The sequence below is a fragment of the Hevea brasiliensis genome, chromosome 6, assembly GCF_030052815.1.
Source record: "Hevea brasiliensis isolate MT/VB/25A 57/8 chromosome 6, ASM3005281v1, whole genome shotgun sequence".
NCBI lineage: Eukaryota > Viridiplantae > Streptophyta > Magnoliopsida > Malpighiales > Euphorbiaceae > Hevea > Hevea brasiliensis.
In genome coordinates, this window is record NC_079498.1 from 3,747,028 (window position 1) to 3,767,484 (window position 20,457).

At 30.0% G+C, this 20,457-nt stretch overlaps 2 protein-coding genes and 1 non-coding gene across 4 annotated transcripts; 2 read left to right on the forward strand and 1 right to left on the reverse strand.

The window, feature by feature from the left end:
* Positions 1–1,159: 1,159 nt before the first annotated feature.
* LOC110635006 (uncharacterized) lies at positions 1,160–2,295 on the reverse strand. Its single transcript, XM_058149251.1, has 3 exons — positions 2,007–2,295; positions 1,399–1,875; positions 1,160–1,302 (listed from the first exon to the last, which is right to left on the reverse strand). Exons 1-3 carry the CDS (start codon positions 2,293–2,295, stop codon positions 1,160–1,162), a joined length of 909 nt encoding a protein of 302 aa, XP_058005234.1.
* A 721-nt stretch (positions 2,296–3,016) lies between these two features.
* Positions 3,017–3,123, forward strand: LOC131181070 (small nucleolar RNA R71). Its single transcript, XR_009149697.1, has one exon. It is a non-coding gene; the product is annotated as a small nucleolar RNA R71 (small nucleolar RNA).
* Positions 3,124–13,612: 10,489 nt separating this feature from the next.
* On the forward strand, positions 13,613–20,183 carry LOC110642343 (uncharacterized). 2 transcript variants are annotated; one of them, XM_058148241.1, is made up of 4 exons: positions 13,613–13,794; positions 15,207–16,340; positions 17,801–18,471; positions 18,873–20,183. In XM_058148241.1, exons 2-4 carry the CDS (start codon positions 15,238–15,240, stop codon positions 19,892–19,894), a joined length of 2,796 nt encoding a protein of 931 aa, XP_058004224.1. In that variant the 5' UTR covers positions 13,613–13,794; positions 15,207–15,237; the 3' UTR covers positions 19,895–20,183. The 2 variants fall into 2 exon arrangements, with proteins under 2 accessions (XP_058004224.1, XP_058004223.1); XM_058148240.1 differs by lacking the exon at positions 13,613–13,794 and adding an exon at positions 14,824–15,092.
* The last annotated feature ends 274 nt before the right edge of the window (positions 20,184–20,457 follow it).

Below are 20,457 nucleotides of genomic sequence, written 5' to 3' on the forward strand. Positions count from 1 at the left end.
AACATGATGATTTAACAAATTTGTAAGAGGTTTAGCAATTTTTAAAAAATCCTTTATAAATCTCCAGTAGAAACCAGCATACCCAAGAAAACTTCTAATTCCTTTCACTAAAGTTGGTGGAGGCATCTTCTCAATCACTTCTACTTTGGCCTTGTCCACTTCAATTCCTCTATGTAACACCAAATGTCCAAGAACAATGCCTTCTTGCACCATAAAATGACATTTCTCCTAATTTAGCACCAAATCTGTTTTTTCACATCTTTTAAGCACTTTAGAGAGGTTAGATAGACAATTATATATAAAAAAAATCATATACAGAAAAATCATCCATAAAAACTTCCATAATTTCCTCAATAAAATTAGAGAAAATAGCCATCATACACCGCTAAAAAGTAACTAGTGCATTACATAAGCCAAAAGGCATCCTTCTATATGCAAATGTACCATATGAACATGTGAATGAGGTTTTCTCTTGATCACTATGATGTATTGGGATTTGGAAAAAACCAGAATACCCATCCAAATAACAAAAATATGAATGTTTTGCTAACCTCTCTAACATTTGATCAATAAAAGGCAAGGGAAAATAGTCTTTCCTAGTGGCACTATTAAGCTTCCTGTAGTCTATGCACATCTTCCATCTTATGACTATTCTAGTAGGTATCAGCTCATTATTTTCATTTTTCACAATAGTCACACCTCCTTTCTTAGGGACTACATGAACTGGGCTAACCCAACTACTATTAGAAATAGGATAAATGATCCCAGTTTCAAACAATTTCAGGACTTCTTTCTTCACCACCTCTTTCATATTAGGATTCAATCTTTTTTGATGTTCTATGGTGGCTTTAAAATTATCCTCTAAAAGAATCCTATGCATGCACAAGATTGGGCTTATGCCCTTGATATCATCAATGGTGTAACCAATGACTTTCCTTTGTGCTCTTAACTCTCTCAACAATTTTTCAACTTGTACATCACTCAGACTTGCACTAATAATGATAGGATAAGTTGAATTAGGTCCAAGAAAAACATACCTTAATGTAGATGGAAGTGGTTTGAGGTCTACCTGTGCTGCTTCCTTCTCATCTAGCAAGGGTGGTTGTGCAACTTCATATTTCAACTCTTTAACTTGCATAACTTGATCTCCTAAAACTTCTTAAGTAGCATCCAAAATTTGAGCAAAGGCTGCAACTTCAGGATTTTCTTCCTTTGTTATTTTACTATGTACCAAATAATTCACCAAAGGGTCTTCAGGATATCTTTTCCTAAATTCTTCTTCCACAATCTCATCAATAACATCTACCCTTAAACAAGGGTCAACTTCATGATGTTTCTTCAAAGCTTGATTCAAATTAAATTCCACCTCCTCTTATCCAACTTTTAATGTCAATTTACCATTCTTCACATCAATTATAGCCCCTGCTGTGGATAAGAATGGCCTTCCTAAAATGATAGGTATGTGAATATCCTCTTCCATTTCAAGAACCACAAAATCCACAGGAATGAAAAATTTCCCAACTTTTAAGGGTACATTCTCCAAAATTCCTACTGTATATTTAATAGATCTATCAGCTAGTTGCAAAGAAATGGTTGTTGGCTTCAATTCTCCACCCTTCAACTTTTCACAAATGGAGAGTGGCATCAAACTTACACTAGCTCTAAGATTACACAATGCTTTATTAATATTAGTATCCCCAATGTGACAAGGAAAAGAGAAACTTCGTGGATCCTTCAACTTCGGTGGGAGCTTATTCTGTAAGAGAGCACCACACTCCTGTGTTAATGCTATTGTTTCATAATCTTCTAGTCTCCTCATGTTCGACAAAATTTCTTTCAGGAACTTAGCATATAAGGGCATTTGAGAAATTGCATCTGTAAATGGAATGTTGATGTATAACTTTTTCAAAACTTCCAAAAATTTCCCAAATTGCTTATCTAGCTTTGCTTTCTGAAACCTCTGAGAATATGGCAATGGTAGCTTGTATGGTGGTGGAGGCACATACTTTTCCTCTTCTTTTTTTCAGCTTCCTTCTTCTTGTTTGCTTCCTCATTAACTTCATCATGATTTGAAGTAGATTCATTATTGTCTTCATCTTTTTTCTTCTTTTTCTCTTCTTTTTCATCTTTCTTTTCATCTCCCACAATTTTCCCACTCCTTAGGATCACTGCCTTGCAATGTTCTCTAGGATTCTCTGGTTGACTTGGAAATTTCCCTTGTGCTTTGCTAGAAGAACTTGCTTGTTGAGCTATTTGGTTTTCTAACATCCTGTTATGAGTGGCAAGCTGATCCATTCTTGAAGTTAATTGTTGAATCATTTCTCCCTGTTTCTGTTAAGCAACTAAGAAATTCTCCATCATAGACTTCAAAATTGAATCTTGGTCTGAAGACTAAACTGGTGGTTGTGGAACAGGTGCATTTTGATTCCTTTGTGGTGGAAATCTAGGTGGTACACTGTTTTGCTGAAAATTCTGCTGTTGTTGCTGGAAATCAGGAGGTTGTTGATAGTTCTGCTGCTGCTGTCCTTGTCAACCTCCCCAAGAAAAGTTAGGGTGATTTCTCCATGCTGGATTATATGTAGCAGAAAAAGGATTACCAATTGGCTTCTGATTATAATTCCCAACAAAATCAACTTGCTCATTTCCAAACTCTTGCCCATAAGAAGGAAAATCATTGATACAATACATATTTCCTACACCAACATCTTCTATATGACTAGATACTCCAATTAAAGAATCAACATTCATGCTTAGCTTATCCATTTTTCTTGTCAAAGCATCAAATTTGGCATTGAACATACTCATGGCATCTAAATCATATACACTAGCTGATGGCTTCTTTATTTCATTCCTTTCATAGCTCCATTGATAATTGTTGTAAGCAATTTTATCCAATGCTGAATAAGCTTCATCTTCTAACTTTTCCATAAGATCACCTCCTGAAAATGCATCAATTATACTTCTAATTGCTGGAGAAACACTATTGTAAAAATGCTAAACTAGTATCCATTTAGGGATTCCGTGATGTGGACATCTCCTTTGAAGATCCTTATATCTCTCCCATGCTTCATAGAGACTCTCATCATCCCTTGGTCTGAAAGAAGTTAATTCATTTCTCAATTTTGCAATCTTGCTATGAGGAAAGTACAACTCATCCCAAGTAGTTATTGAACCCGGAGGTAATGAATGCAACTACTCCCTAGCACGATCCTTCAAAGAAAAAGAAAATAATCTCAGCCGGATGGCATCATCTGATACTTCATTTATCTTCAACATGTCACTAATCTCAAGAAATTGTGTGAGGTGCACATGTAGACTCTCAGTAGGACCTCCCCCAAACTGTGATTGTTGAACCATTTGATAAAGTGAGGGCTTCATCTCAAAATTATTCACTTCCACTCTAGGCCTTGTAATACTTGGTCTAAAATCTTCAAAACTAGGAAAAACATGATCCTTAATTGATATATTGTTGTTGTTTGCCATAGCTTCTATCACTTGTTGCTCTTGATGTTGCTCTTGTTGTCTTTGAATTCTAAGTTTAGCTTTTCTTCTTTTAGACTTTGCTCTCAAAGCTTTAGCTGTCTTTTCAATCTCAGGATCAAAAATTAAATCAATTTCTACACTTTTTGTTCTTCTTATATAAAAGATATGTACCTGAAAAACCAAAACAATAAAATCTCAAAGTAAAATGATAAAAAAAGAAATTAAAATAAAAAATAAAATGCCCAAATTAACCAAACAATCAATCATCTAATATCAAACAAAAACAAATCCCCGACAACGGCGCCAAAAACTTGATGCGTACTCCGCAAGTATACGGGTCGTTCAAGTAGTAAAAAAAAGATATCGTCATACAGAGATTTGTTGTTTGAGTACCACACTATAAAAGTCACGATTATTTGGGCTATCAATAATTTGTGCCAAAAATAGAGTAAGGATGCAGCAAATTAAATTGAAAAAATAAGGAAATTATAATAAAATAAGCAATTAAATTTCTAAGCACTATACTAATTTACTAAATTTTAGCAAGTAATTAAAGATTTAATTAATTAATGGCAAAAATTGCTTTCAAAGTTGAGGTTCATGAAGTAAATTTCATTAGGATTTGGATAGGCAAAACCAAAATTAAGGGAAATACAAGTTTGAAGGAAGTTGATTATGATTTCCTTTAATTTCTCTTTCAAGCAAACTAAAGAGTGTTTTAAAGGAAACTAAACCCCATTCTCATGCGATGTTTAATTACCCAAAACCCTTTAAGCTCTTTAATCAACTTGAAATTCCTCTTAACCCACTAGTTTATTTCTAACACTAGGTGATTAAGTTTATTATCTTGATTATCTATCATAGATTTTCACCTCTCGGTCCTTCAATCTAAAATTAAAAATAAAATCCAAAGGGTACCAATAATGGATATGTAAATAAGCACACAAGATAAGAATCAAAACTTATATATACTAAAATTTGGTTAAAACCAGTTCAAATCCACAAATAAAACTTAAATCATTACACTCAACTCTGAAATCTTAAGTATCTACTCACTCATGCTTATATTTATAAGTAGAAAATATGAAATAGAGTAAGAAAACATGAAAATAAGACAAAAAATAAAAGAACCCAGAAAAAAAAAATATAAATCTCTGGAAATGAAAGCTGAAAACATCACTCTGCAGGTGTCCTTTCTCCAGAAAATGGCGTGGTTCCTTCTTTCCTTCTTCTTCTAATTTTTCTTTCTCTTTCTCCTTATAGTAAAAATGAGAATATGATGCTTATATATCCCCTCAAGTTTTTCCCTAAAAATGGTCTTTAAAGGGATAAAGACAAAAGGTGTAAAAGGTATGAGAAGAGAAAAATTTTTCATGTCAGCAATCTACCAGCATCATCCCACATGCCTCATGTGGATTTAAGTTATTTTCAACATACCTCATGTTGATTTGGAGGAGGAGCCTTTAGATCCTGCACGACCAGCTACACGGGGCATGTTGAAGTCCCTGAAACTTTCGGCAAGTTTTGTTCCAAAATCTCTGTCTATACGAACCAGTGTTGAATCTACATGCCTCATGTGGATTCCTGCTAGCTGACTCTTATCTTCACACACACGGGGCATGTTGAAGCCCTTGAAAATCTCGGCTGATCTTTTTCCTTAGGCAAATTTTCTTCATTTTTCACACTACTTTAAGCTTCCAAATCACTTTGAATTTCTTCTATATGGACCTTTTTACTTTTAAACCTTATTAAAACCTATAAAAAATATTAAAATTCCAAAAATCAAATATAATGAAATAAAAATTAACAAATTAACTAAAATAAGCTTTAAAAGCATAAAATTACTAAATTAAAAATGGCAAAATAGATGTAAAACTACCCTAAAATACCTATAGAAAATGGGTTTATCAATAGGACCCAACAATTAACTCCAAATATCCTACCACAACCCTCACCACATGAATGAAAATCGCCCCTCTTAAGATTAGAAACCAACCATAAAATGTGCCATTTTAATGAAGGGCATGGCTATGAAGCATTCGAGTTAATATGAGAATAATATGATATATACTTTAATTACTTTTATATAAATTTTGAGATAAATATTTAATTTAATGGTCATTAAATTTATTTTTATATTAAGTTAAACTTATATTAGATATATTCATAATTGATTTCAATTTAATTAATATCAAGTTAAAGCTCTAATTAATAAAAATGTTTAATTAAATTAATTTTATATATTATTTTCATATATTATTAAATAGTGTATTTAAAAAATAAGTTATAATTATTAAATAAAATTTAATTAACATATTAAATGATATTATAGAACTTCATTCTCTATCCACCCATTGCACTGACCAATAGGGAAAGGTTTTTGAAACCCATTGTTTTGTGTTACCAAAATCAATGGAACCATGAGTTACTTCATCATTATATTCTTATATTTTTTATATATACATAATATAATATTTTTTTTATTTAATTTATATTAGTTTTCTCTTGAGTTTAAGAGGATTTATTTTGATATTTATAATAAAGTAAACCACCATGTGTTTTGCTAACAAATAGGCTAACAAATTACTATAGATTTTTAAATATAGGCTGGAAAAATTACCATGGACTTTTAAATGACAATGGTCCACTAGGTCCATATGTTTTACTAATGCCTAATAGACTAACAAATAATAATGGACTTTTACTTAATTAGTGTTTGGTCAATTCTATTATAAAATTTAAATTTTATTTAAAATGAATTTTAGTTAAAATTTATTTAAAATGAATTTTATTATTTGTATGGCACAATTTAAAATATAAAATTTAATTGAATTTCATAGGAGAATTTATGTTTAGTATAATTTTAAAATTAAAATTCATTTTGTCCTCTTTTTTAAACTATCCTTAAAAATAAAATTAAAAATATATATATTTTTTACAAAATTCAAAAATTCATGTTATTTTGTTACCTTTTTAGCATTAAGGTTTTTTATTTTCTTAAACAATCATAAAGTTTATCATTTTTTAATTATATTAATAATATTAATACATTATTTACCCTGCATAACAATTATACATATTTTGTTGTGACATATACAAGTACATTGATTAATATTAAGTAGAACTAATATATTTCCATCAAATTCAATAGGAATTGGGTTTAATTATAATCAATTTTTAAAATTGAATTTTATTTTTTTTAAATTAAATACATAAAACATAGAATTCTATAAAATTTTATGTATTAAATATATGCTATAAAAATTAAAGGGTCAAAAAATAGAAATGCGGCCTTTAGGCTTTATGAATAGTTGGGTTGGTATGGAGGGGGCTGTAAATGAATAGTGCTCTCACAATTTTACGAGTCTAGGGGCAGCGCACTCTCTCCTTCTCCTCACCGCGCTCACACAGCGCATATATTTAATAAATGTCTACTGCATAATTTAGAAGATTAAAGAATTTAAATTTTATTTTTTAAAATTTTTTTGATAATCTGAGGAGAAAAGATAATTAATATAATTAAGAAAATGGAAAAAATACTTCTATATGAGAATGGATGATATATATATATACATCAAGTTTAATTGATTTCGATTGAAATTTAAATTTTAATTAAAAATTAATAGCTTATTTAATAATTATATTAAGGTTAAGAATAGATTTAGATCTTTTACTTTTTTTTTATTAATTAAAAATTAACTTTATTAATTTTCTAATACCATTAATTAATGTTGTTAATTTTCAACTTATTTAGTTAAAATTAAAAATTAAAGAGTCTATTTGGCTTAAAAAAAATTTCAATGACTAAAAGAACTATTAAATATTTAAATAAAGAGAAAATGTACTTTTTGTCTAAATTAATTTTTTTAAAAAATTCCAACATTGTAAGATTTTACTAAATTTTTTGTAAATACCTCATTTTTTTGAAGTTAGAAATAGCTAGACAGTAGCAGATTCATTTTTTCATATATAATTGATGTTCCAATTATCCACTAGGATTTTTTTTTTTTCTCAATTTCATTGACTTATGACACTAGGAATTATATAATAATTTATAATCTTAAATTAAAAAAAAAACAAAATTTATATTTTTATATATTTCAAACAACATAAAATATTTTTATTTAATTTTGAATATGACAAAAAAATTAATAAAGCCAAATAAATTATTTTAAAAGAAAATATTGGTTAAAGTCAAGTTATGAGGGGACTTTGGGGAAAAAAGAAAAGGGTTTAAAACCTTTGAATATATATATATATATATATATATATATATATATATATATATATATATATATATATATATTTTTTTTTTTTTTTTTTCCTCCTCAAAAGAGTCTTACATATGATAATTAAAACCATGTGAGATGCCACGAGAAGACCTATTAGGTATCAACCCACTTAGAAATAATATTCAATTGACGCACACTTAACAAGACTAACTTCATTGATTGACCAGAGGGAAGATGAAGAAGAAAAGAAAGAGAGAGCAAATTAACAAATTAATGTCTAATTTATATAATAAAAAGAAATTATTTAGTGTATGTTTCACATTATTATTGTAATTGTTATTAAAAAAATATTTTTTAAAATATATTAATTTTAAAATATTAAAAAATATTTTAAATAATTTTAATAAGTTTTAGGCTCTATTTATTTTATGAAAAATAATTTATATATAAAAAATATTTTTCATAAAAATTGTTCTCAAAAAAAGTTTTTTATAAAAATTTTTCTATTATTTAGTTACGATGTTAAAATAATAGTATGTATTTATATAATATATATATAAATATTTTCACATTTTAATAAAATTATCAAAATTTAAAAATAACTTAATTTTTTCTTTAATTAAGAAAATATTTTTCATTGATTAATTTTTTTAGTATCCAAATATTAGAAAATCTGAAAATTATTCTTCAAAAAACTATTTTTTTAAAACAGACAGAGCTTTAGTCATTAAAATATTAAAATAAGTTTAAAATTATTTAAAATAATTTAAAAAATAATTTAAACCTCCAAACTGTAACTTAATACACAGAATAGAAGAGGAAGTGCACATGGGGACCCTTCAAAAGGGAAAGAGCACTTTGATATCAAAACCCATTTTCTTAATTTGTTAGGTCATATAAAATTATATTATTTATCACCAAAACTTACGTCAATCTTATGCGGCTTCCACTTGATTAAGATTCATGTTTAGGCTTTGTGTCAAAGATCACCACCTCGCCCGAGTCAAACCAGCTCTAAGTGCGTTTGGTCTTCAAGGATCAAGATTTCCTTCAATATCCAATTGTAGTGCAGGTTGACTTTGTTTAATTTTAATGAAAATACATAAATAAATGTCAGTTTTGAGATAATTATATCTTTTAATCATGGGTTTAATGATTTTACTAATGATATTAGAGGCATGTGCATGCACGAGTGTAGGAATTAATATTCAACCCACACCCCATTGGCACGTCAAGTGGAAATTCTAGCTTTAATTATATATGGCTGGCTTCAAAAATTCAAAGATTTAGCACAAAAAAATAAAAGAAATTCTTTTTTACTTTTTATTTATTTCATAAAAAATAATTTTAATATATAAATTTTTTAATAATATATTTTTTATTATTTGATTTTTACGTTAAATAAATTATATATGTTTATATCATATATGAATAAGTGTTTTCATTTAAGATTATTAAAATTTAAAAAATAAAAAAATAATTTTATCTTTTAAACAAAAATTATTTTTTTAAAATAATTTAATTTTTTTTAATTAAAAAATATTTTTTATTAATACTCTAAATATTAAAAAATATAAAAAAATATTTTTCAGCAGAGCTATTTTGAGTTAAATCATCAATAGCCTGACGAGAAAAAAAAAAGGTCTCTATTAATAATTAATATTAAATTGATTTGCATTTGAGCTAGCTATAAGTTGATATCAATTTTTATGTTATAAAATTCTTTCGCATAAATTAAAATTAGGCTCTGTGAAGGAGAGGAAGGAAAGGTTTCTTTGTCACGGTGCTTTAATAATTGGATCAGAGAGTTTAAATCGTAAGTCAACTGATCATCGATTCCGTTTGATATGATTTGTTTTTTTAAATCTTTTATATTAAAAAGTATTAAGAAAAAAAAATTTTAAAAAGTACTATAAAATTATTTTTTTATCAAAATTTAAATTAATCAAATTAATTAATTAATCAAATCAAATTCATTGGGAAGTTTAATTTTTTCTTTTATAAAAAGAAAGTGTCATTAATCAATGAATAATAACATGATATTTATAATTAAAAATATTAATAGTAGAAAATTAGATTTAATTTTATAAAATAAAATAAATAATTTTGATCTGAAAGTTTCACAATTTGATTAAAATAAAATAAAAAAGTGATGTCTGTTGTGGTAATGAAGGGTATATAAAACAGTATAAATCAATATAAATATTTTTATCTTTTGTGATAAATTTATGAGATATTGAAAAAATATATTGAAGTTAGAGTTTAAAAATTATGAGTGATTATATCTTATTTTTTTTATAAAATTTTTTCTCTTTTCTTACTGGTAAATATAAATATTAAAGTAAAACTATGTAAATTTTGTATTATTCTTTTTTATTGTTGCATACTGATTGATTATATAATTGTGTATGTGCATGACTGCTATAACATCTATATGATTATCTTCATCAACATTTTGACAAGTTAAAAACTTTGACCCTTAATTTATAGGATATGCATGCATTTGAATCGTTTTCTGTTTTGACAATGATGTTCCACCATATATAAGCCCACTATATATGGTAGTCTTAACTAGAAAATTTGATCCTCAATGCCATTCATTATGGTTCCTTTTTTAGACTACGACTGCAGGAGAATGATTTTCATATAAGATATTGATCATGGATAACATTAGTAATTAAAGAACTAATTAAATCAAATCAATCAAAATTTAAATGATTTTTTTCCTAGATCAAAACAAGTAACGGTTGGTGATTAATTAACAATCTTTATTAAGTTAATTAAAAGGTAGTATGATATGAATTGACATGAAAATTTTAAAATATAATTATTTTATATAGAATAATTATATTATTATAATTATTAATTATAATAAATTTTATATAAAACTTATCATTATTAATGATCAGAATATATCTATTATACATTTCAACTAGGTAAATTTTGAAATTGACAGGCATAGTAAACATGAGGCTTAATTGGACTTTGGGAAGGTCAGATGGTCTACAAGTCATCTTGGGTCTAAAAGGTAAGCTTGCACTTTCTTTGCCAAAAGCTGACAAAGTTGATCAAACCATTTTGGAAAAATCCCCACAATTTTCTTCAAACTAGTGCGATTATTTATTTAGTTATAGTGGTGTTTCTGTTTCCCTATAAACTTTATTTTTTTATAAAAAGTTTTTCATATAAGCTTCTTTTCCATATATAAGAGTAAGATGATAGATTTTATCTATTAAATATATGAATATCATATATTTATATCTTAAATCCAAATCTATAACATATTTAGATAACAAATTTCACAAAATAATTTTAGAACTTTGAGAGAAAGGGTGCTCCTCGTAAAAGGAATTACAATGACTAATGTGGGCAATCGTAGACCTAGTCATTGATCGATTTTGGTCTGATTTTGGGTTGGAATCGATAGTTCCTGACCCTTAGCTAGGTTGAATTAAAATTAGCCATTGAGTAGTCGGTTTGAATCAATTTAAGTTCATTCACAATTCAATCCGAGTTGATTTCAGTTTGATTTTGAAGCAATTTCGATTTTCATTTTTAACTATTATTGTTCTTATTAAGCCCCAATTTAGTCTGGTTCAAGACGGTTTCGATTCCGGTTCAAATATTAGTATTGAATTAACATTCTTGAAAATTCTAAACCAACCATTCATTAGTTAGTCCAAACCACAATGCATAAAATAATTTCTTTTACAAAAAAATTAACAAACCCTTATTCATATCCCAATTCCAATAAAATACTAATATTATCCATTTTAAATCAATTAAAAAATATATGTTATTTAGTTTCAATATTCTTCCATCTCAATCCCCAATTTCTTTTAATTTAAAATACAAATAATTTTTCATAAATAATTTATAAATCTATAAAAAATTCAATTTGCACACAACATATCTTACATAATATGCATGCATTAGTATAACATTTTAACTCATAATAAACTGATTTATTTTAAGAAAAAAGAACTCATTCACATATAAAATTTTCTCCACAAATAATAATAATAATAATAATAATAATAATAATAATAATAATAAAATTCATAACAATAACACCAATTAAAAAAATTATTATTTACATACTTTTACATCTTATGCACCCAATATCATATTTTTAAATTCATTAAATTTTAATAAAACTAAAAATTTAAAATATGTTAATTAAATTCAAAAATTTATAAAAAATTATTTTCTAACTTATTTGAGAATGCTCAAGAATTAATTAATACACAAACTCATTTATATAATAAAAGGAAAATATAAAAAAATAAAATTAAAAAAATAAATAAATCTGGTCGATTTCAGTTTTAGTTAAGAAAAGGGAGAACTGCAGCCAGCCTCCTCAGATTGGTTCCCATCTGATTCAAGGACAAGAATAGGTCACTACTTACTAAAATTTATCTCCTAAATTTAAAATATAATAATTAAATTTTTTTTTTTACCTCTATAACTTATTCGATTTAAAAAATATGTTTTTGTTTTTTTTATGAAAATTATTTGATGAGACAATATCTTTTGATTGAAGGGAGATTACAATCACAATCAGTATTACACTATTTTGAGAATTTAAATTCATTTGATACATTAGATCAACCTTAAGAAATTATACTGAACTACATAATTTTAATAAACGCTACTCTCAATTTAAAAAAAATCTCACAAAATTAAACAGATATTATGTAAAAAAAAAACTCTCACTAAGAGTGAAAACAAATGAAAAATAAAAAAAAATAATGAAAAGAGAGAATAATTAAAGAAATTAGAAAAAGATATCATAATTTATTAAGAACCTAATTAGATTAATAATTTAACAATCAAATATTTGTTTTCTAGTATATAAGAGGTGAATGTTCAAATCTTTATGTCATTAGATCAGTAGTCTAGTGATTAGAGTGTAGCAGATTTTTTTTATCAGAAAGAGTACAGCAGATTAGAGGTTTAACTACAGGCAGCGACATCTTCTTTTAAGAATTTAAAAGTGAAAAACAAAAATGTTCAAACCTTGATATGCATATGCAGAGAAAATAGACAGAATCTAATTTATTCAAAAATTAGTTCAAGTGGATGAGATTTATCTCAGTCACACTGAGACAATTCAACCCTCATGCCCAGACATGAATATTGGGCGAGTAAAGTTTACTGTTGTGGGTGGTAGGCTCTGACGTGAACATTAGGACTGTGAAAATTACAGTTTAACATATCTGCAGGTTGGTGGTAGGCTTTGATACTATGCAAGAAACAAGGTATAAATCCACCCCAAAAGCTAACTTAAGATATAGGTCTAACTCCACCCAAGGTATTGCACAAACACCTTATGGGACAACAGTATGCATCATAAAATTGAGATGAAAAGAAATGACAGAAAATATATGGCAACTATGTAGATTTACTATAAGCAGCTAGCCGAGTAAAATGTAGAAAACGAGTTCATATATCAAGGTAATTAGTTTGAGAATTATTTTTACATTAAAATTTAGAAATAGTAAAAAAAAAAATTGAAACAAATATGCCTCCATTAATGATTCATTCACCAGTTTTCTCAAACTCGGTTTTTCTAAAATGTCTCATCTTCTGCAACTCTAATGGCAACTCACCTGAATAAAAATAGACTTGACCATAATGAAAATGAGAATAAAGTGTTCACATTAATTTCCAATCCATCCTTGAGAAAGTGACCAAACTCATATTTGAATTCTTCCTTCTGCAAGCAAAAAAAATAGTCTATGATTGATTCCTTTGCCATTTCTGCAACTTGCGCAAGTTTGGCAAAACCCCATTAGCGAACTTTGCTGCCATGTTCATCTACGTATCTACATGTTTAGTCAACCTTGCATATATACCCATATATTTATTCCTAATGTTTTCTCCTGTACTCAAGTCTTTGATCTTTATGGTACTCGCTTTCTTCCTTTGTAACTCACCGCCAGCCTCTTATAAGGCATGATTCATACAAAGTTTTTGTGTGAATTTGAGGTTTTCTGAAGCCTTTTGCATCATTTGCTCAAGAAGAAAAGTCTCCTAACTTGAGTACTCTCTTTGTTTCAATTTCTTTGCTAACAAGGTGTGTACTATCTTCTTATTCTTTTTTCCTTTGTATGGGGTTTAATATGAAAAAAAAAAAAAAAAACCCTGTTATTTTATGTGGCATAAATTTTAAAAATATTTTTATGAACTTGAATTGTGATCGGATCTGAAAATTTAGATCATATTAAAATAAAAAGTAAACCGATGTAAATATTGTATTCTTTGCACAGTAAATTTATATATTTGTGAGATATTCTAAGAACAGTAATTGTATCTTTATTTATTATTGTGAAGCTTGTTCTCTAATATTAGCCCTGGACATAAATTTTACAATCCAAATAAGTAAATCTTGTATTGTGCGATTGTGTGTGTGTGTGTTTAACAAGTATACTATAATAAAGAGAATCGGCAGTGATGCATATATATAAAATGTTGTTGATCATTATTTTTAACTAAATATTTAATAATGATAAAATTGGCTGTATTAAATCTAATATTTTTTTCAGAGTGTAACCCGAACCCAGCAATATAAGAAGTCTCTTATGCTGTTGATACCCTGCTATGCAAAAGATACTCCTACATGGGGACTTGACTTTGAAGTTTGGTATAAAGATGTTATTCCCTTGTCTAGTTAATATTTATTGGGATGTGGGTTTCTTAATGAGTTGTGATTTCTTCTGTTAAAAAAATGACTATGGAATACCTAAATTTCAGAGTAATTTAAAATTGTTCTCTTTTTTCTTATTGGTTTCTGATCTTGTTAATGTAGAGATAAAGAGTAATTAAACAAAACCCTCGTAGGTCACAAAGTAGGGGAAGAGGGCAGTGCCAAAAACGCAAGGTTAGCCCTTTTCTGCGGCATCAAAAACGGCTTAAAATGGTGTCTTCATGGACAGAGAGGTGCAGGGGAAGTAGTGAAGGGCACGCGTTTAATGAACAAATGCAGCTTTATATAAGGATACTTTATTAATACTAAAACGTTTAGCCCATGTGAACTTTGGTGCATTTCTCATGGGGTGCTTCTCTTGCACTTTTCACTACCTTTTGTTTTATATAAATACATAGGCGCAAGATCCATTGCTCTTCAAACTTTGAACAAAAAATTCGCCAACTTTTCTGTTTCTTTCTTTCTTGGGCTCAATTCCTCTCATTTTGGCTGCAGTTCTTTCAAGCTTTCCTTTCATAAAGTTGGTTTTTTGGGGTTTTGCACTGTGTGGTTGGTAGCGGAGTTTTGGTGCTTAAAGAAAGATTGTGATATTAAGAAAGATTGTGATATTAAACAAGTATATTATTTGGTATCACAAAAAAGATTAGATTATAATAGTTTTGAGTTTGGTTAGTGTCACGCTTAAAAATTCTTTTACAAATTTGACATTATGGTTTAATTAATGTCTAGAACTCTACCTTTTGATTTGAATATGATGTGTTTGATGTTGCGCTTTCTTGCAGGTGTCACATTCTTTCTCATTGAAATCTTGAAATGGGTTTAATCCGGAATTCTACGCTGAAAAGTGGGGATTACTTGGAAGGAATGCTCAGTGAATATGTTGGAGGAAGAACCAAGTTGAAGGTTAACAAGAGTGTCTCAGCGAGGCTTGTTGCTGCTCTTACTTGTCTGCAATTTGCTTTTGCTATTTATGCTACTCTCTTATTGTACTACATGAGTCCTGCAGTAGATTTAAGAACAAAACCAGACTTTACATGGGCTACAAGAATAGCACAACACTGGAAACAATTGATTGTCCCACCACATGTTCTTGGTAGATACCAAGAAGCTGTTTCTCTTGTTGGAACAGAAATCCAACCCATTACTCCATCAGAAGTTTGTGAGCATGAAAAGATTGATTTCCAGCAGAAGAAGTCTAATGATGTTCAAATGATCAAGTTGAAGAGAGAGCTGTATGATGAGATATTGGGTTTTCAGAGCAAGTCTATTGGTACAGAAACTTTGTCCGAGCTAATGGCAATGAAATCTAAGTGGGATTTTCGCGGTCCAAAAACACCAAAGATCACAGTAATCTTGAACCATTTCAAGAGAAAGACACTTTGTTCACAGCTTGATACTTTGCTTCAACAGACCCTTCCTTTCCACCATGTTTGGGTGCTATCATTTGGGAGTCCAAATGAGCTTTCACTTAAGAGAATTGTAGATAGCTATAATGATTCAAGAATTAGCTTCATTAGTTCAAGCTATGATTTTAAGTACTATGGAAGATTCCAAATGGCTTTGCAAACTGAAGCCGATCTAGTGTATATTCTTGATGATGATATGATTCCTGGCAGGAAAATGCTACAGATTTTATCGCACGTAGCAGGCACTGAAAAGTATCAGAACTCAGTTTTGGGCAGCATAGGGAGGATTCTGCCTTTCAGGCAAAAGGATTTCACATTCCCAAGCTATCGAAAGTTTCGATCAAAAGAGGCAGGTCTATACCTGCCTGACCCTGCTTACGATATAACAGTTGATAAAATTGTGCAGGTGGATTTCCTTTCCAGTTCATGGTTTCTATCTGCAGAACTTGTTAAGACACTTTTCATTGAGGCACCAATGACCTTCATGACTGGAGAAGATCTGCATTTAAGGTATGTTCAGATTACTTCCATTTGCTAGTCCTAGTATCAGATTTAAGCAAGTCAAAGAAAATTAAATGGTTTATAGTATTTTTATCTATGATAATTTTCATGAACCTTGATGATATCTGTAGGAGTCACCAGTAATTTTTTCCCCTACTAGAATTCTATACATAATTCAATAATCAATTGCCATCAGCTAGTTAATAGTTTATTCTATTTTATGAAAAATTTGGAAGAGGCTATTTCTGATTGCATTACTTGGGTTGACTGTGACAATAATTGAATTTATATTGGGTTGGTAACCTGTTCATTAATATATAAACAACTTAATCATAATTTTTAGGCAGAAATCATGGAAACTAGAACTTGCCAATCTCAATTTAAAAATTTATATAGGGCTAAAGGCTCCATCATTGGTTCACGGAACTATATTAGAATAATGGTTCAGTTAAATAGAAAAATGAACAGCAATTGACTTGATCTAAAATGCAGCTTAAGTTGAAAATCGACTTGGCGAGCATTTGTAAGTATTAATTTTGTACTCAAAATGATTTTTAATTTGATGTGATAAATTTAATTCAGGAATCTTCTTAGCATGACCTTTTAAAAAAAATGTGGTCAACTTTTCTGTTTATTATTATACTTAACAACGCAAAATGAATAATGTTAATATAATATTTCCTATCTCAAGATGGGCACTTTGCATCCTGTTTCCACTACAAAGATTTTTGTATCCCCTAATTTGTCTGTTCTAAATTATTTACTTCTGCACATAATAGCATGCTTAATTTCCTGGATAGAGCAAAAAACTTAGTTGAAATGGCACTTCCTTTTTGATATTCCCTGTAGCACTATCTGCACATTATTGATCATTAGTTGGGTGAGGAGTAGGAGAGAATTTCAAGTATATCTTCAGTGGAGATGCTCCATTAGATGATATTGATTAGCAAATATACATTTAGAATAACACCTATTATTCAAAAGGCCATTTAGAAACAATCCTAAAGATCAGATTTATTGTTTATAACCTGACTTTGTTGTCAATTTGATCTTAATCATTTAAAATGCTATGATTTCCTTTTCTTTTTTTCGCTGAATACAAAAAGAGAAAACATTATTGCTGGAACCTAGACTACTCAATCCCCCAACCTCTCCAACCATATTAGTTGTGAGCTATACCCAAGTGGCATTTGAACTCCTTTTGTTGATGATCATTATCAAGATTAAAAAAGAAAAAGGAAGAGCTAAAATTGTATCAGGATCCTGACTAAATGTAATATGCCAGTGCCATAACTGAATCAAGTTTCAAATTTGCAGTTGACCTAAGAAACAGAAACAGAAGTTGCTTTCATTATGACTTTGTATTTGACAGTGGAATTATGACAAATTCTCCTGATAAGTAATTGCAGTAAATTTGTCTGATTCCTGATTGAGCTACTGATATTATAATTTCTCTCAAATGTATGCAGCTATCAGCTTCAGAAGTACAGAAATGCAGGATCATTTGTTCTTCCTGTTGACCCGAATGACAAGGAAACATGGGGTGACAGTGAGCACAGGCTTGCTTATGTTTCTGAGACCACTGTAATTTTCAAAGACATTATTCAAGTCCGAGATGACCAATGGTGGAAAGCACTTTCTACTGGTTATGTGACTCAGTGGGCTGCAATGTACCCTCAGAAAATAGATGCACTCTTCTATGCCCACTCAGTTGATGAAGTTACAGCACTTGCACCACTTCTTGAAAAGTTCAGGTCTACTGTTGGCAAAAAGGCTTATATTGCTGTTTCAGGAGGCAATTTTTGCCCTTGTGAAGATGCTGCAATTGCTCTAAAATGGCCTAAGTTGGTCTGCAAGGAGAGAAGGTTTAAGATATTCGATTTAGATGTAGGAGCACTGTCAGGAACATCGAACTCTGAAGCGCCAGTTGTGCAAGCAGTGTACTCTAGCATGAAAGGATTGATCAGAATTCACAACCCCAGTGTGGTAATCACGGTGTCTGACATTGATCCTAATGTGAAGAAAGCTCTAAAAATGGCAACAGAGACTAGTGATAATGGTACAACAATTATTCTCCTGCCAAGGCCTTCTATATCCAAGGTTCTTTGGATGGCAGACCTAAGATCAACCGCTTTGCCAAGTAAGAATGCATATTAATTTTTCCATCTTAAATGGCAGTTTCATCTATAACTGAAAAATTCAACTTCCAGTAAACAAGTTTGGTTCAGATTATATGAGAATTTCTTTGATCCCAACTGAAGTTTCCATGGCCCTAGATCAAATTTTCCATTTCTAAAGGTGTGATTAAGCAATTCTCAGAAGTGGTGCCATGGACCATGGTCATATTTTTATTAATGGATGAACAGAAAGCAATTAGTGTTTATCAAACAAGCATTCTTCTTAATAAATCAAATTGTTTTCTTTATTCTTAAAACTGACTCAAAAGTTAGGTTCATTTAATAACAAATTCTGCTACCTTTTCTTTATTGTTCTGTGTTTATCTAATGGCTAACCATATGATTAAATTAATTGCATGTGCAGATTGGAATAAAATGCGCATTTCCGTTAACATAATCACCCAAAACCGTGCTCATTCTTTGTCAAGGCTCCTGAATTCCCTCAGCAAAGCTTACTATCTTGGGGATGAAATACCTATCAGCTTCAACATGGATAGTAAAGTAGATGCAGCAACTATAAGACTTGTAAATTCATTTAATTGGCCTCATGGTCCTAAAACCCTTAGAAGAAGAATCATCCAAGGAGGCCTAATCCGTGCAGTTAGTGAAAGTTGGTATCCTGCATCTGATGATGATTATGGACTCCTACTCGAAGACGATATTGAAGTCTCTCCATACTATTATCTATGGATTAAATATGCTCTCTTAGCCTACCACTATGATCCTCAAGTTTCATTCCCTGAGCTCTCCTCCATCTCCCTATACACACCCAAATTGGTTGAGGTGGTGAAAGAAAGGCCTAAATGGAATCCAACTGAGTTCTTCAAGCGAATCCATCCTCACACACCATATCTCCACCAGCTGCCCTGCAGCTGGGGTGCAGTGTTCTTCCCTAAACATTGGAGAGAATTCTATGTTTACATGAACATGAGGTTCACTGAAGATGCCAAGGAAAACCCAGTTCAAATTCCTAAGTCTAGAACAAATGGATGGCAAGCTTCCTGGAAAAAATTCCTCATTGACATGATGTACCTCAGAGGCTATGTTAGTCTCTATCCAAACTTTCCAAACCAGGCAAGCTTTTCAACAAACCATATGGAACCAGGGGCTCACATTAGTGCAAAGGAAAATGTTGTTAGGCATGACAAAGCAGATTTTGAGGTTCCTTTATTGAAGGAAGATTTCAGGACCTTTTTGCCTAATGGTAAGTTGCCACCAGCATCAAAATTGCCGTCACTAAACCTGTTTAATCAGGCCATTTCGCTTAAGGGTCTTAAAGCAGCTGGAGCTAAGTTGGGGCAAGACGTACTCAGATGCAACAATGTCACAGAAATTGTGAGTGTTGACCATGAAACTGGTCTGCCAATGCAGTGCACGAAATTCTGATAAGTAGTATAAAAATGCTGCTTGATAATTCTTTGTTTCATTGAGAAGATATGTTCCTCGTAATGTTCTTCTTGATTTTACGTTGTTGATACACTATTTCTGGAGCGATTAAGTGGAGGAAACAATATCTTCCTTGACCGAGTGAAGCGGAACAAGAATTCATATATGGAGAGGAAGATGAGATTTGTCATTTTAAGAAGCCAAAAGTGGCTTATCTTAATTGTCTCCAGAACAAGAAAAAAGAAACAAATTTGGTTTTCTTCTTACGTTTTTGTCTGTTCTTTGTCAATTCCTAACATTATACACAACTTAGCTGTATGTTCAAGTGACTAGGATTTCATCCCATTCAGTTTTATCTTAAAAAACAGCCATGTTCAAAGCAAGCCTTGGCTTTGAAGGAACTAATGAACTATTCAACAGACAAAGGTTAAGATTGATGATACCAAACTAGCCTTAACAATTTTTTTATACATAAAACATTTTGATTGTTATGTAGTACATGCAAGCTTTGCCCTTTGGCCAGCCAAATTTTCGCCTGTCAATTTTTTTTTTTTTTCTGTGCC